Source organism: Micropterus dolomieu, linkage group LG19, assembly GCF_021292245.1.
Source record: "Micropterus dolomieu isolate WLL.071019.BEF.003 ecotype Adirondacks linkage group LG19, ASM2129224v1, whole genome shotgun sequence".
NCBI lineage: Eukaryota > Metazoa > Chordata > Actinopteri > Centrarchiformes > Centrarchidae > Micropterus > Micropterus dolomieu.
The window spans coordinates 9716390-9734820 of record NC_060168.1 but is presented as its reverse complement, the minus strand read 5'-3'; the positions used below and the strand labels follow the sequence as shown (position 1 = coordinate 9734820).

The following is an 18431-nucleotide window of genomic DNA, read 5'->3' as shown; positions in this document are numbered from 1 at the left end:
TGTAACGAATCCTCTTTTCAATAACTTTATTATTATATATTATATTATGAATAAATTATTAGAGCTGTTTTCTCAATAATAAAGCTTAAATATCTTGTCATCTTGAACTGTTTGCTGGTGACTCCATAACTTAACTGGTAGATAACTAGATAATTAAGTTCTGATCTTGAGATATCAGGCCTAACAAAATTAGTAGCAATTATGGCTACTCTCGCCTGCACAGCGTTTTTCTTTTTTTCCCCCTTCATACATTTCTTTTTATCAAAGTGTGTTAAAAAAAGAAAATACTTAAGAAAACTCACGTGTTCTAAAAAGCACGGTCCAATTTCAGAGAGGTGGGGTTCCTCTGTGTTGTACTGTTTCTCCAAGTCTCTAACAAAGCCCATCTGGAAGCGGTAGATGTCCTCGATGTTCCCAAAGATGACCTTCAGCTGGTCGTCATTGAACATGTCCACGCGCTTCCTGCACTGGCGCAGGTAACCCTGCAACAACATGCGTTTCAACTACTGTGAAACTTTCAAAGACGATACAGTTGAAGTGCTAGGACCTGAATTGTGACATGGCTGCAAGGGTATGAGTCAGAAAATAGTACAGGAAAGGATGCAGGGCTATTTCTGTTCATTCTTTGTAATAAACATGTTAAGTCATTCCTTAACTAAAATTCATTTGAATCGGAATGAACTGTGACTCTTCAGAAGCTTCTGTACAGCCAAAAACAATTTTGTATAGGTCGAACTGTGGCCCCAATTTGTCAGTCCAATTCTTGTGGTTAATTAAATGCCCTGAAGCCTTTGCACTATGGGAACAGATTTGCTGTAAGAGGTAGGTTTTTGCTATTTCACACTCCACTACCCAGAATTCTCTCTGTTGTCTTTGAAAAAAAAACACATGCTAAGGCTTTTTGTTTTGTTCTTTAAAGTCAAGTTCAACACAATTCAAATTAAAGCCGTGTTTCCTTGATTTGAGAAAAGGATTATCTTTGTAAGATAATATATAATATTGTGTATATATTTTGTATTTTACATAATGATAAGAAGCTTCTATGATACCCCCTTAGTGACAAGCACAGCCACTACAGTCATGGAGTGTCCCATTTAGATCCAGGAAAATATGAACAGCTTATTGACATTTTGACCTCATGTGTACGGAGATTTCATAGCAGTATTCCCTTTTAATCAGCTTTCCTGAATCCTTTACCTTTACCTATGTGTGACACACAGTTTGAAAATAGCTATGACAAAGTATAAATCTCACCTTGTCCATAATCTTATTTCAAGCACAACAAAGATGGCTATTAACTCTTCTTGCCTGTGCATGGTTATGGCAAGTTGAAAAGTGCTGAGTACTCTCATGGTGTACTCCCAAGTGTACAGGTGAGAAGGTGAAATTTGCGCTTTACTGCAACTATTTCTAAACATCACGCTTCACCCGGAATACAGACAAAGGGCACACAGATGATTAAGGAAAGGTGATTAGATAAGCAAGAATTTGCACTAGAAAATCTTGCCCACCCAAAGTCATGATGCAAAGTTATATCGTTCTGTATACTGATATGACCGCTGTGTAACTAGCCAATGCGGTGGCTGTGCTGGTGACAAACAACAAGAATGAACTGCTTCACATTAAAAAATAGAATTAATGCATCCTTATTTTAACTAGTTCTGTTTGTTACTTTTGTGAATTTGTATCTATATTTTCCAGCAGGACGAACAACTAGTGGCAATGGACTACAGCACTGTCTAACAGCATGTTATATTGTTACTGCTACTGTAGCAGTAGAACAAATAGATAGGTATGGAAGTGTGATTATAACTAGGGTCTGTTTTCTATCATAAATAAAACAATCATGTAGCTGCTTGGTCATGACTGGAAATCTTAATGCCAATTCATGTTCACATGACTTATCTTCCTTTCCCACAAATATTTGTTTTTATTGAACCAATTATCACATGACACTGCTTCCTTTTGACTTCTTGATTTTAATATCAAGATATGGACAGAGGACCAGTCACTATTAGCTTTGTCATGCTCACAAAGGTAAAACAGTTTCATGTTAGATGAAATGTTACTGTACATGTTTTTACTACACCATGGACTAACACTATGCCTTGTTAAACCAGGCCCGTATATATACTAGGCTGGAAAAATTCACAAATTGTGAAAAATTTACATTTAATAAGAGTGACAAAATTATAAAGGGGTGGCTTCACAAAAGGCTTGCCATCCTAATAATGTCACAAATAGCAAGGCGTTTGCTTAATTTTATTAGGTGTGGATTTTAGCTTGTCACATTTGCATGATTCATAATACAATGACAAATTTAATCTGGACTAGATCGCTCCAAGTGTGGCAGCTGACACTACTGTGTACAATTAACAAATTGTGTTTTCATATGTAACAAAAAAGACAGTTATTTCTGGACTGTCTTGACATCAACAGAAAAAAAAAGAGCCTTGAATAAAAGTGTAAATGTGGGACACATTTCAGCTAATTCGGTTGTTTCCCGTTTACCTGTCCTGGAACTATATGTGTGTGCACGTGTTTAGTACCTCACAGATGTCCTTGAGGTGTTTGATGTAATGTCTCTCTGTGCTCATGATCTCATTGATGACGTTAGCTCTCATCTGGTCTCGGTTCTGGAGGGGCGAGCCCAGACACAGGCAGTCATTGGTCGGGTCCAGGTGCCCGTTCTGCACTTCGCTGGTCCCCTCAGCTGGCTCCGCTCCCCCATCCTCCTGGTTCACCCACAGCTGAGTGCAAATACATTCGCGCGCACACACACACACACACACACACACACACACACACACACACACACATTCACTTGAATATGAAATGGGCTCAGTGTTGCAAGTGTTGCATAAATCTGATGAAAAAAGTATTAGTAAAGAGTTACATTTCTGTATTCACATCAGATAACTTTGTCATATTAAGGGGTGGTATTACTCATACCTCATGAGCATGAATGCACACAGCACACACACTCACACACGCACATCACACAGATAAACACACATCTCACACACACAGAGCTTCATTTAGAGGGTCTCTGGTAGTTTGGACAGTGAGTAAGACTGTTGGTCCAGCATGTCAGAAAGGTGAGGGACAAACTGCCAAACACTCCAGAGTTTTAAAAAAGGCCTCTTTCTGAGACTGGTGCCCAGATGATATGAAATGCCCAACCTCGGCCCTGTGTGTGACTCAAAGAAATCTCCCCCCTGCACATATGCATGCATATACACTCGCACACAACCTCACAATCTCCTCACACATGCATGCGCTAATCAACACACACACACACACACACACACACACACACACACACACACTCACACACAGATCCACATACACAGTGTATTCCACTCTCGCTCATAGAAAGGGCCAAGTGAGCGTGGTTTCAGATGTCCAGCAGCCAGCGCCCGATGACACACAGTTTGCCAAGAGAACATCAAAGAACCGACGGGTAGAATGCCAAACACACGATGAGAAATGCAGCACCACAGACAAGCAGAGTGACGGGTGGTAGAGCACTGACTGCAGACGAGAACTACCAGCGCAGCGTTAAGACTGAGAAATAGTCAGAGTCAATAGTAAATAGAGTGCTGAGAAAATAATCAATATTTAAAATCGAACTAACAATGAATGTTAACAGGAATAATTATTCCAGAATCCATCTAATTCTAGATCAACACAATTGTAGAATTTGAGCATAGGCCACTAAGAAGACATTTAACATAATTTTACTCTTGACTCATCAGTTCTGCCTTTCTATCGACCCTGTTGAGGATGATGTGATAAAAGTCATGGGAACGTTAATGTTTGGTAATGTTGAGGGTACGTTGTGTGGACAGACTGGAGCGGGCGGGTGGGCGGGCAGGCTGGATGGGTGGATGAAGTTGGGAAAACGCACCTTTGACGTGGTGTTTTGGAACCGTGGAGTTGCTATGGGGTTGATATAGAAAACCTGTTTTGTTTGGGGCTGAGGAGGGTGGGGTTCCACCTTGGAGAGAGAGAATGACAGAACAGAAAGATACTTTTTGGTTGACAGTCAGTCAGCCTGTCTGCCCTGCCCTCTCAGGAGTGAATATGGAAGGGTGGACAGGTGGGAATGGCCATGAGGAGTGTCTGGGGAGGAGGTGCACTGCTGTGGGAAGCCTCCACCTACAACAAGGATGCTAATTCTTCCTTCAATAAGTAAAAAGTATAGAATTACATACAGTAGCTGCATTAGAAGCTGGATTTAGATAAACTCAGATATGGGTGAGATTATATAATCATGGTGTAAAGTGTAAATTTCAAGGGTAGGAGTTGAAGGTGATGCCAAACTAAAAAAGGGGCTCATCAGCATCTTTGTTTCGCTGTCCCTGAACACCAGATAAAGTCACTTAGCTAGCTGTTCTCTCATCTCTTGAGTGTTATGCATTATTAAAATCTAGCATTTTTCACTGTGTGTGTGTAGAGCAAGCATTTCAATGTGTGTGTGTTTTGTGCACACTTTCGTGTATATAGCGTATACTTGTGCATGTGCACCTTCCTCTGTGTATTTATCAGCTTGTGTGCATATGTTCATGTGCCTCCATTTCTGTATGTGTGTGGGTGTGTGTTGTGTCTATGGTCGCTGGCCAGCCATGGATGCAGCTAACTCACCCGTACAAAGCTGGCAGGGAACCATCCTTCCTCCTCATCAATCTGGCCCCACCACCAGTCCTTGTTGGAGGCGTCCAGCACCTTGATGACGTCACCGGCCTTAAACGCCAACTCCCGGTCCGCCATGGTCACATGGTCCCATACCGCCTCAGCGTTGACGATTGAACCTCCACTTATCAACTGGAGAAATCGGAGGGAAAGACAGGCTACATCTTACACTTTATTCTCATTCCATGAAGCCACAGTTGCGGAAACAACATGAACAGTTCTGCAGACACAGACCAATAAGTATGGATCCATGTGATCAAAACCAGCATTGAAATTAAACTTGAAAGTGATTGTAATTCAATTCTCTGCCTCATTTTAGCCTCGATGTGTGTGAATCCTTGTTGTTAAACCCACTCAGAGTACTAATGGATGCAAATACACACCCTCAAAGCCAGGGCCCACTGGCTGCTTAGGGATTGCAAATAGAACAACACAATAGCCAACACAGTCCACAGTACAACACAACAAAATACAACAACACAATAAAGGCAGAGCCATTAGTGGAGAAACAACACAGCATTCAGAAGCACAGCACCAGTCTCCACACAGGGACTGTAATTGGCCCATTATGACATTAGAATAATTACATGTGTTAATGTAATATAAATGCTGAGGAGCAAACAAATGTGAAGGGATAATCTCCCTTCCTTCATGCTGTCATCAGGGCTTGTTATTTCATCTGCAGCACTTTGACAAAACATGGAAGGATGACTCAACATATCTTTTCTATTGATTTTAGCATTGTGAATAAATAATGAGGACATTATACAACACTGAAAATAAATGTTTAAATTGTACAACTGTGCGCATGTACATGAGCAGAGTATATGTTAGGTGCATGCATTGGGTGTAGTCTGCAGGGTCAGGAAAGCGTAGGTCAGGTGATCAGTATCCTTTAGGGCATTTGGAAAGGCTAAAGGTTTAAGGGACAAGAGACAGCAGACGATGTGAGTCTGAGTCTGACATCATCCATCCACCAGACAGCCTCACCATCCATCACACTGAGGACTTAGCTTTGTTTCCTTGGAGCATACACAAACACACATACATTACAGGCACACATGCAGCCACACTTTTAACTTTTAACAAATTAAACCCCTGTATGGCACAGCTCCAACTGTTTGTTCCAATTGTTTCACTCCAAAGTAGTGTTCAGCAGCATTCTCCAATCCAGAGCTAACCATGCATCCAGTCCCTGGGGCTGTGGGCAGAGCAGCCAGTGCTAACCAAGCCTGACAGGAGCTGCTTAGGCTCTAGGTAAGGAGTAATCAAAGGCCTGGAGACAGGGATGTCGCATGAACGGACAATAAATTAGTTCTTTACTTGTACTAAAGCTTTTGCATATTAGCTACTGTTATTTTCAAAATTGAGCTAGTTATGCTTTTTCCTGCAGTACTTTAATATTGCTTTGCCTCTTCTAAAATAAATCCCTTGATGGGAAAAACCTTTAAAATGGACTTCATCACTCCAGCACAAAAATGCTATTCCACCTATGCGCTGATGCAGTGTATTAGAATGTCCATGAAAAACAGCTGGTTGTTTGCACGCATCCGAACCCCCCATCAGGATCCAAGCGCCCAAGACTCTGTAGCTACGCTGCCCCTTCAACCTGTAGACAAGTGTACTTCCCTGATGGCGCACTGAGACAGCTACAGGGGATATAAGCCAATCAAGACAGACTGGTGAACATAGAGAGGGACGACCATGCCCGGAGGGGAAAGAACGGCCGTCGTCATGGCGACAGATGAGGATGCTTCACTGGTATTGACAAGATGATGAGGATGAGGCAAGGACACTTCAGGATGCACCCGAATAATTCCAAATTTAGGCTTGTGTGTCTTTGTGAGCAGATCCACACAAAGAGGGACCACTGAGTAACTGCAATAGCACTCTGCGATTAAATATTAAAACGGCAAACCAATCACATTAGAGAATCCAGTAACATGATCATTTCCATGTCAGTGTAAAATGCAAAGGTACGTAGTGTAGGCCTCTGCATACAGGTTTTAGAACAAATATGTCATGAGTATGTTGATTCAATCAGGCATCACATAGGGCTGGGAGCTGGGGTAACAATAGCTTTAGCCCATATCTCCAAGCTCTCCACTAATGGAAGAGAGGAGGATTACTGCAAAAACATGTGTCACGCTGCCATGGAAACAGTACAAGAATAGAAGTCAAAAAGATTTTTAAAATCCTTGTTGATTCAGGAAAAGGAATTTGACTTTAAATCATTTATTACACAGATGGATCGTTTAGAAAACACATACAGGAATAGCTAGTGGTAGCCAAATCAGTTTTACTTGTCCATCACGTCTGACATCAGGACCTTGGCCTGAAACAGCACCAACAGAACAGATGAGCCTTGGCACTGAGGTCAGTCTTGCTTCTTGCTCCTTGACTGTAATGTCTGCTTGCCCTAATCCACACCCCAGCCTGCCTCCTCCAACACACCCACCCCCCTCCCCCCAGCACCACTCCATTTTCAGCCCCATTCACTCCGAGCACAATCTCTCCAGTCACCATCAATCTGCTGTAATATAGGCTACAGACAGAAAGAGTGAGGGAGAGAGACAGATAGAGATCCTTTCACAGCCAATGTTCCTCCCTGCTCAGTCCTCTCCTTCTCTTCATCCCTCCATCTCTCTAATAAGATCAGCACTGCCCTCTCGAATACATTGCAACCTTTTTGCCTCTACATGTTGGAATAAATTAAAAGCATTACATAATCAATCTTCCCAATTCCCGCCTTGGCACAACCTCATACCTAGCTTGATCAAAAGGCACTCAGTAAACATACTGTAGTCTCACAAACACAGAGAAGTCTTGCCACAATACTCATCATCACCTGTGTGCCTACCAGCTGTAAGGACCTATGTCATCATTATGGTTACACTGCAGTTACAACATCAAAGATCAGAGGGCGAAGCAGTCGTCTTTAAACCGCAAAACCTGTATTTGGGTCAATGCAAATGAATGCAGAGGAATCTATCCCTATAAGTGGACATATATGAAAATACTGTCTGTTTCACGTTCCAGCACAGACATTGAGACTGAAAAGGAAATATGTAAGAATAAAGAGCTTCACTCGCTTATATCATCTTTGCAGCACAACACATCAGCATTCACTGCACTGGCAGCTCCACTGCATTCCAACATCCTCCTCTATCTCTAGCCATAGCACATCTGCACCAAAGCACCTACAGCATCCCTGAGCATACACACACACACACACACACACACACGCACACACATACACACACACACACATACACACACACACGCACACGCCTTCAGTCAGCCTTACCATGTTTGTGACATGTAACTGTTCAGAGAGCGTATGCATGGAGAAGTCCGGCTCATACAATCATGATAATAAAATCTCTTTTGGAAGTGGTCGTGGCGATGGTCCTCCGCAAGAGCCGAGCCTGCGATGACGAGTAACAAGGTGCTGTATTCCAGAAAGAGGCTTCTCTTTCCGACGCACTGAGTGAGTCTCGCGGTCCGTCCTCCCTGTGTCTGCCAACCCTGTTATGTAATACACTCATACCCTGAGTCTGGGAGCCAATCAAAGATGCTCTGCCTAAAACCCGGTGAGAAATACACACACATCCTCACACACACACACACACACACACACACACACACACAAACACTGTTGTCTCGCTCGCACGCACCATCCGCACATTGACACTTCTGACAGCACAGCATTTAACAGAACTCTATTAGAAGGCACCTGCGCTGGAGGGATCACAAATGTGTGAACACTAGGGACGTGTGCACCACTCTGATTCAAAGAGGAACTACAGATAACACCCACCTGGCCTATCTCACACACACACGCAACTTAGCATGCTCACATGCTTACATGTGAATGCACATCTATAAGTGGCACTGTGTTATCACTGCTAGCCAACTGAGCCATAACCACCGCAGTACACAATATTATGATGCTATGTTTACAGTCCTGTGGGGGTCCCCACTAGGAAGGATGCTCTGACTCTGTATCACAGTGATGAAAACATGCCACATGCCACTGCATGTGATGGTGGTGTCTGTGTCCATAATACATGACCGCCAAACTTTTCTTTCTCTACCATTATTACAACATTTACCACTTAACTAGACACACACAGGAAACACACAGCACTTAAGAGTGTGAGAGAGCACATACAGTATCTTCAAGAAACTGAGCCAGCCTAACATACCTATTAATAGGACTGTCATGGATGGCTCTGGGATAGGCTTTTAGCATATCTATTTCTGACATTCATTCAACATTCATGACACCTGCCTCCAATCCTTTATTAGATTATGCTACTGCATGTGGGGAAAAAAGGAAATAAGCATTTTTATCTCCACCTGCACTAGGAAGAAATTTCATCTGTGAGAAATATGCACATATACTATGGTCAACGCCTGGCCACTATTTGTGTAATAATGTCACGTTGAAATGTTACAAACAGGAGTATTGTGAATATTGTGGGCTATGAAATGGGAGCTGAGTTTAGCTGCATCTAAAATGGGGGAAACCTGGAGTGACAGAGGCCCTCCTTTATTAGGCCTAGCCCTGGCTGCTATTGGTTACTGTTCTGCTGAGATTACAATGATCCTCTAGCATATATGATCACTAGCACAAACCTCTCACTTGCACCGCTATTTGCTACAAATATCACATTTACTTCAGAGGAGAGATCACTACTCAGCTATTAGCTGCCATATTGAGGATGTGGCTACAGTGGATCACAATAGGAAAACAAGTCCTGACGCAGCAGCAGGCTGTTGTTAAAAATACCATCACACTCATTTTTTCATCTAAAATTTGAATTATTACAATAACAAATGTATCTATAGGTATAATCAACAAAATACAACATGGAGAAGAGAGGGAGATCGACGTAGAGGGGGGGGGGGGGGGGGGGGGGGGGGGGGGGGACATGTTTATATGCGGGGAGATATGAATTTCCAGTCACCACAGAAAGGGTAAGAGCATTACAGATCTGTATCCGCACAACTACGACCAGCACCAGACAACACTAGCTATCACAAACGGTGAGAGGACACAAGACATAACGAAGGATTGGGGAGGGGGTAACAGAAATACATTATGTTGTACCAACGTCATTCATTTCAACGCGTAGCCGTGCTGGAGCGCCGGGTGTCCCCGCTCTCGACCAACGCGCACTGCCTTTCTCTCCTCTCCTGTGTGAAAGTGTGGTGCGCTGCGAACCGGGCCCCAAGCGCAGATCCATTAACGAGTACCGAGGATGAACATCAACAGCACGTTCACAAGCACCAGAACCGCGATCACCGTAAACACCGCGCAAGTCTGGACATCCAAGGCCATGGCGCAGCGCTGCAGGCCGATGCTGAGATGCGCTCTCAGTGACAGGCAGTATTCAGCTCTCCCCGTCAAGACACGTAGCCTCAAATCGACCGAGAAATCCACCATAGAGTTAGGCAAGAAATGGGAAAAAATGATGCCCCTACGCCTCTTCACACTACGCGATGTAATTCATATAGGCACGGGAAGAGATGCATCATCCTCACCATCATCATCGTCATCAGTCTGCACCGCGATTTCTCCCCGCTAGTCAACACCTGCCGGTGTTTCGCCTCTTCCCCTAAACCGACCGACTCTCAGGCCAATAGATTCTCAAAGCAAACAAGAGAGAGGCTGTGCGCAGGCTGTTCGCAGCTGCCGAGCTGCCTTCCGGTGAGTGGGGACCACAGAGAGATCGGCTGTGAGGCTGAGAGGCGGTCCTGTAGCCCATTAATACTGATCAGTGCTCCCCTGCTTGACTACCGGCATCAGCCATCACCTACAGTCGGGGGAGGGGCACAGCCAGCCCCTCGCTGACTACATCGACCACAGAGGCCAGAATCATAACCTCATTCATCTCCCACCTCATCTAAAAATATCACCGTGCAGTGGTGATTTATCATTTATCGTTAACAGCCCGTGATGAAGGGGAATACATGTCAGAACAATGGATGCACGTTCCTCAAAGTGATCACCATCATATAATTTTATTGGCATAGTGTCAGCCTTTTCTGCCTATTTGTCTGTGGCCACGCAACAAGCAGATATAGAGTGCAGTTGATCTGATAATCAACCATAATTTTCACTGTATTACCACTGGTGCGCTAAACAAACATCACTGATGCAAGCAGCAATCACTAAAGGCGCCATCCATGGGCATCCAAAAGTAGTATCTACATGATCAAAAATCTTTACTGAAGACATAGTTTGAATCTTTGTTTGAGTGGTTTGATTCTAAATTATTGCATTTTCTAAAATATGTCTTACAATAAGCAGTTCTGGAGCAAAGTAAGTTTTCATATCACATGAATGCACATGCTATTTGGGGACTAAAATGGGGGAGTAAAATGTTTGGTACCCTTGTAGTAGGCCTACTACAAATAAGATGTTCCTGTTTCATTTATAAAATAGTCTGTACTCATATTCACACTTTTTTTTCATAGTAACAAAATGAAAGGTGGGCCTGTGAATCTTGACACTGGGCTGCATCACACTTTCATTTTTACTCCCTGGCAAAATACACAATTGTGTATCCTTGTAAATGACAAAAATGCTGTCTTAAAAAAATCAGGGTTAAGTTGTATTACTGCCTGAAAGAAATATGTGAAGATTTTCACTGCAAAAATGTGAAATTTAATTTACTCACTCCACAATGTAGGCATGAAGAATATAAAAAAGTTTTGGAAAGCAGCTATGTAGGTTCCAAGGTGTTTCAAGATTAGTGCTCTTTCTTTGACAGCATCAGGATATAGAAGTGACGTCACCATTGCACACGGTTACAGTTATAGTACAACTTAGATTTTTTATTACATTAACTTATAATAACCTGCTTGTCCTGTAATAACAACATGGAGCGCAATTCACAATAATATAAACTTATATTTAAATAATTCTCCAATTTAGTATTATACTTCCACAATGTTGCTTGCATAAAACAGAATGTTTTAAAAGGGCCACAATCAATGCAGCAAGATATATATATATACTTAGTCCCTAACAGGACCAGCTTCAAAAGCGCTGTATCCGGCATTTCTCATAATGTAATTTGACAGCATTTTTTCGTCGTTCATCGTTAAACCCTCTGTATATACCCAAATACAGGAGAAGACTTATATCTGTTTTTACAGGCTGAGTGGTACTCCGTTTGACTCGTAAACTGATCTTGATGTGTAAAATCAGTGAAGCTCCCCTTTAATTTAATAACTAGACACTCTGTATAATGTAATGAGATTAGGATAAAGTGCATTTTAAGTGTTTTGTGAATGCATTTTAATTAGCATTTTAATTGTGTATGCTGTTGCAAGGACACACACACACACACACACACACACACACACACACACAAACTTGGATTTACAGACTAAAAACATAGGTTGGGAAAACTCCACTAGCAGCGTGGGTGGGTGGGTCAGCGAGAGATCACATCCTTGTTTTTGCACACTGGAATCCAACGGGTTTGTGGGAGTGTCCCAACCTCATTACCACTGTTGAGATGCCCTTGAGCAACCCGGTTAACCTCAAAGTGCACTAGTGGGGCTGTCCCACAGATGAGACTGTGGTTGCAGTGGTAATCTGAAGATACTGTAAGACGTAGTAATCTGAAATAAAGCATAGGGCTCAGAAAGCCTACTTTAAATAAATAAAGGTACAAAGAAACATGATTAAAAGCTGAAACCAAACCTGGTCTAGAAAGGGTGTGTACCTGCAGTCCTACAAACTAAACAAACACTAATTTGTGGAAAGGAAAAGATGTTCAGAAGCACTGAGGTTGGCCCATTACTTATGGTGAATCTCATTTCCAAGCCCCTAGGAAAAGTGGTGTGGTAATCATGTGACGCCCTGGGATCAGGAAGATATTATGACATACATATACATTGCAAAAGAAACAACTGTAACAGAGTAACAATTTCCTGATAGTCACACACATTCAAAAATCCTAAAGGTCACAAATGAGCCGTATGAAGATATTATTCCCTTGAACTGATCATTTGTGCCCTCAAAATAACATGGTACATCCTTGTAGCAGTAGGAACAGAAATTACAGGTTGTTGTGAATAGCCTGGTGAGACAGAGAGGACAGAGGCTGCAGTGAGCTTGAAAATATGACGTTTACAATAGATTTTAACAGCAACTCAGCTTCATGCCAGGTACCAAAATCTCAAAACAGCTCCACCCATTCCTGCAGCTGCTGTTCCATATGCTCAATATCTTCCAAACTGTCATGTTTGCACTGAAATACATGTAAATACACACATTGCTTGCTTAGTTAGCTTTTTATGTTCTGGCCCAACATAAACAACTTAGTTGCTGGATGATATCATTTGGCAAAAATATGACTGGAACATACTGAGCATATGGATAGATACCAGAGAATTGGGTTGTGTGAGTGTTAAAAACATAGTTTTTAGGGGCAGTATTCCTTTAAGGCTCAGTGTTGTGAGTGACAGGACAAAATGGCTCCAGTTCCCATCTGATGCACGTGTTTGCCATTGGCATGCACATCATTATTTTGGCCTCCATGTTCACAGTGATACTTAAGGTGAACATTGTATTACACATGAGCGCATCCCGGCCTGCAGCACTTGTCCTGGTGTCCGCGCCTGTCATTGTTGGCAGATTATGAAGAGAGCACAATATAATCATGAATTAATTCATACAGGAGGATCCGTTCAGTTCAGTGCCCACGCTCCCAAAACCAGCCACACATAATCAACCATCCAACGAGCGCACAGATACAGAAACCCTCTTCAAACTAAACTCTGTCTTCACATTCAGCTGAAAGCTCTGGGATGGATCAAAAGACCTCAGAATAAATTTAAAAGAATAACACCAAAGGAGTGCACTATATCAGTATTTTTAAAGCCATAAATAATTTCCAGGACACTTTCTGCACATACATGCTGATAAAAGAAATGGCTCTTGAAAGCCAGGCTTTCAGTGAGTTGCAGAGAGCAGTACAAGGCATCACAGCTGAGATATGACAACGTCCTCAAACAGGCTTTTTTCCCCCCTGCTCTGTGCTTGTGTGTGTGAAATGCAGAGTGAGCAGATTACATAAACCCGCCCTACCTCTGTGGGCTCCCTCTCCAATCTCCCTGACATTTAGACAACAAAGGTCACATCTGAAAGTCTAAATCTGAACAGACACCAATGCTAATATACTCATACATATACAAAAGTGAGGGAGAATTTGAAAAAAAAACAACAACCCCAAAACCCGGCAGATTATCTCCCACCAGCAGAGAATCAAACGTAAAATAAAACTGAACTTAAACTTCCTGTATGTGAATTACATGCGCAACAAGCACCGATTAGTTGTATAAAGTTAATTAATATGACATTTTCAGTATTGTCATTATTGTGAGGGATTTGCACTCAGTCACTACAGTATAACTGGTGTTTGACTAATGCAAGGCCTATTCTGACAGCAGTGTTTTTGGTTTGAGGATCCTGATAGCTCACATAATTAACCTAACATCTTTAAATGTGACCATTATTATGCCAACACATTTAAAAATCTTCTGAAGAAAAAAAAATCTTATGTATATATATATATATTTATTGTCAATACATACCTCTTATATATAACTTAAAACAGGTATTATCTATAGCAGGATCATTGTGTTACATGCAAATGCAAACGTTGTATGTTCTATGTGTAGTAATGTTTTAAATAATTTTAGCAAATAATATGTAAGCTTCCACCAAACCCTTGAGTTGTCCCAAAGGAAATTGATGAAGATAATGAATTAATGAATAAAGATAATATATGCATTTGTTAGTCTTTTTTAGCATTAAATTCCCTACTTGTGTGAGAGATAGAGACAGAGATAGTAATCCAATGTGGGAATTCGGTTCGAAAAAAAAAAATTGGATTAACTTCAGCTGTGCTTTACATCTCTTACACTTAAATTGCTTTAAGAGGGCATCTCGTTGCAGAAAGTATGGACATGATGTAAATATGGACATGTGAGTACAGCATTAAGATGTTAAATCCTTTGATCATCTTGCAAAAAACTTAATTTTGGCTCTTTGTCACATCTCTAAGCTTACAACCAGGTTAGGGTCAGAAAAAGGTAAAAAGGTAAGCAAACTGTGCTTTGTGTATTCTCTTAATCACCAGGGTCTCATATAATGTCTATTAGTGCTGCCACTGCAATAACACGCAGTCAGTCTAATGATCTCACCCTTCGCCCTCACTTGTGAAAATGACCCCGATCCCCTTCTATGGAAGCAGCTGCTCACTCCCTACTTGATTGGGACATCTTTCCCCGTGAGAGAACTACTTCAGTGCACATCGGATACCATGATCCAATTAAGCCAAAGGCAGAAGATCATCTGCAAATAGCAGAGGCCAATCTAATGTCATCACACTGGACTCTTTCCAGACATCTAGTGTGCCTCAATATCCTGTCAATGAATATCACAAACAGATGTGAGTACAAAGCACATCCTCGACAGCTTCCTTGAACAAAGTTGATGCAATGCTGCCGAAAAAGCATGGTGTAACTATAATAATTCAACGGAGCGCTAATTCCAAATGTATGCCTGGGGGCAATATCTGCTCATAATAGTTAGCAGTATCCTGGTAGGATGTAGGCAGGAAGCTCTGCTACTTTAGGCAGTGGTTGTTTGCTACAATATTGGCATCATCCATCATTGCCAGACTGACAACCATAATTGGAACAATGTTTTGCACCTCCCACCTTTACATGAAAGTCAGTAAGATATTCCAGATCCTCCTATTTTTTAAACATTAGTCCAGTACCAGTAAGAAGTGCATGAATCAAACTCTCTCAGTTTAATTCATGGCATTTATCGTATCTCTTGCAGTAGATTTTCTTTGAAATTCTGCATATGCTATGAATACTGCTGGACATCCACTCATTATACCAAATAGTAACCAAATAGTGTAGCAATACAATAAATTGGCTGAATTCTACGTAGCATCTGTTTCAAGAGAACACTGACAATGCTCATTCATGTTCATTTACTGGTCTGAGATCAGCTCTTTAGTTCGGACTGTGGATCTACTCTCTTAACTCTACTGGCCTTTAGCCACCAAGCTACGTCTTTGGAAAGTCTCTCTCTGAGTAAGACTACAGATTTCAGTGCTAGCAAATGAATCTGTTTGTGGTCAGTAGGTATTTGGGCCCACCACACCCATTTCCCCTCCAGTCTGCTCCAATTCTTTTGTTCCCTTTCCATCCCCACGACAACCACGCTGACTTCCTGCTTCCTCCCAAGCCTTCCAGCCACAAAGCGCCCTAAAATAAATCTATAGACTTTTCCTGAGCACAGTTTTGTCACCATTGTTCAGACATCAGCTGTTTATACGTTCAGCTCTGGTTGGCTGTTACTGTAAAGGCAAGTCAGTGGGTCAGAGCAAAGGGAATTTGAAGAAATCGTGAAAGATAGATGAGATAAAAGAGGTAGGTGGATAAATTAGGGTTAAAGACATCACAAGTGATATCACAACATTCCTAAAATGGCTTCAGTAGAAATATTCCTACGCAGGCGCAACATAGCCAAGGGACCAGTAGAAATGAATTATTATTTAATGACAAACCAGTGCAATATATGTGTTTATGGAGACAGTAGAACAAGATGAATCTGCCCAGCGACTTCTTTATGTAAGCCCCTAGTGAGTCTGCACAACATTGTGAAGTTTCAGCGGGGAAAGAGAAGACACATAGTTTTTATATAAACACTGCCAGAATCTAGGGTATATAAAGTCTTGTGTGGAATAAAAACTGGCTTTTGAAGCTTGCAGAGAAGAAACATAAAATATGAAGCAAATTTAATACACATCTCACCTGCCTTGAAAACTTCGGTGACAGAGACCTGGTCATTACTATGCTACTTTGATAATTGTATTTTATTTGCTATGCAAAAGTAGGCTGCCGCTGACAACATACTGTACAACACAGAGAAGTCCAACTCAACACTCTCCCCCTGTACCTCTATTAAAAAATTCAAATTATATTGGAGCCACTGGGGGGAACTCTCAGTGTTTGCTGACAGTGCATATTTGACTTAACGATTCCCACTAGGTATTGTGGTAAAAGTTAAATAGACTTGTTTGCTTTCTTGCTGACAGTTATATCTCATTTGTTTAATCTGTACAAAAACTAAATTGTAAAATGGACACATTTTTGTTTTATGAGGGGTTATGTGCAGAAATATTTCTTGCTGTATATTCTTGTAATCTTTGCTGATTGCCTGGCAACATTATGGAGCAGCTAAAATTCGAGGTCAAGTTTCTGCACCTTGGTGAACTAACAGGAGGTATAGAAGGTATAACCTGTTAATTAATGAGCTTTAGATGTGCTGGTAAGGGAGATTTGATTGACAAGGATTTTGTCTTTCAACTAGAGCCAGGCTAGCTGTTTCCCCCTGTTTCTAGTGTTTATGCTAAGCTAAGCTAACCAGCTGCTGTCTTCAACCAAGTCCAGTTTCCCTTGATTTTAACCTTCCTTGGTTAACTATGACCTGGATGACTGAGAACCTTCACAGACATCTGGCTGTAGCTGTATATTTATCCTACAGACATGAGAGTGGTATTGATCTTCTCATCTAACTCTTGGCAAGAAAGTCAATAAGCGTATTTCTGCAAACATCAAACAGTTTTTCAAAAAGATGAGGGCAGTGTATATTCATTAAATCTTTAAAATAAGATGCCATAATATTATTGGATTATGTTGCACTATATTATACTTTAACTATACTGCTTTTTATCTAGATGGCCTACTCACCACTATAGATGTGATTTCATCAACCTTTTCTATTAATTTCTTCTATTCTAACCAGTGGGCTCAACTTCATTTGCACACTCTGACTCCTTTACATATCCATTAAGACACCTCCTAGATTCCTCTAAAGAGCAGACGATGTATGCAATTACTAAAAAGTCTGAACATTTTCAAAGTGAAATCCCTAAAGCTCTGCACTCTGCATTGACAGTGTAGTACATCTGAAATTTCTGTAAAATTTCCCATAGAGGGGAAACAGTGCCTCTTCTAAAATGTACTGTAACAAGCTCCCCAAAGACGCCATTGTAGCTTTTCACAAACAGCAACAAAAAGGAAACATTAAGGAACACTGTTGAAAATACATTTATTTATTTATGTCCCTGTTCAGCATAAGTGCCAGCGTGTACTTAAGTAAAGCCCAAAAGATTGGTCATTTGAGAGTCCAGCTGTGGGGTTAGGGATAAAATGGTATGAACTATGTTAGGATTTGGTTGGTTGCCTAAACCAGCACTGCATAACTGTTCTTCTGCTGTGCTGGTTGTGAATGTACTGAGCGTGCTCGGTAGTGTCACCATTCATCAGCGCACAGTCAGCCACCTGCGGCCCAAAACACTGGGAGGTAAAAGCAAGTTTTCTGGCTGCTACATATACATGCAATGTTTGCTGGATATTTGTACTGTGTTTTTTTGGGAGCAGGGTATTGTATATTTAGATTTTTATTGTAACATTGTTAGTGAGAGACAGTGGATCGCTGTGGTCGGCAATGATCAGCCTACTCACATACTAAACAACTATCATGCCCACTAGATGCTATAGATGTGTAACTACCTATATGGAGGTGGGGCTACGAAAATCTACAGCTCCGCATGTCCTCTGAGCTAAAATGAATTTACATTCTCACTGCTTCCACGCCATGAGAGTTCAAAAGCAGAACATCGGAT

At 41.5% G+C, this 18431-nt stretch overlaps 1 protein-coding gene across 3 annotated transcripts in view; it reads right to left on the bottom strand.

Moving 5' to 3' along the window:
- Positions 1-18431, bottom strand: part of arhgef9a (Cdc42 guanine nucleotide exchange factor (GEF) 9a) — a 41645-nt gene that overhangs the window by 9551 nt on the left and 13663 nt on the right. For 2 of the 3 annotated variants that reach the window (XM_046031058.1, XM_046031059.1), the window contains 4 exons: positions 4648-4827; positions 3911-4000; positions 2550-2750; positions 303-482 (listed from right to left, as the gene is read on the bottom strand). In XM_046031058.1, coding sequence (XP_045887014.1) covers positions 303-482; positions 2550-2750; positions 3911-4000; positions 4648-4827 — 651 coding nt within the window. Of the gene's footprint in view, positions 1-302; positions 483-2549; positions 2751-3910; positions 4001-4647; positions 4828-10245; positions 10376-18431 lie in introns of those variants that run through there. The other variant, XM_046031060.1, reaches the window with a different exon arrangement.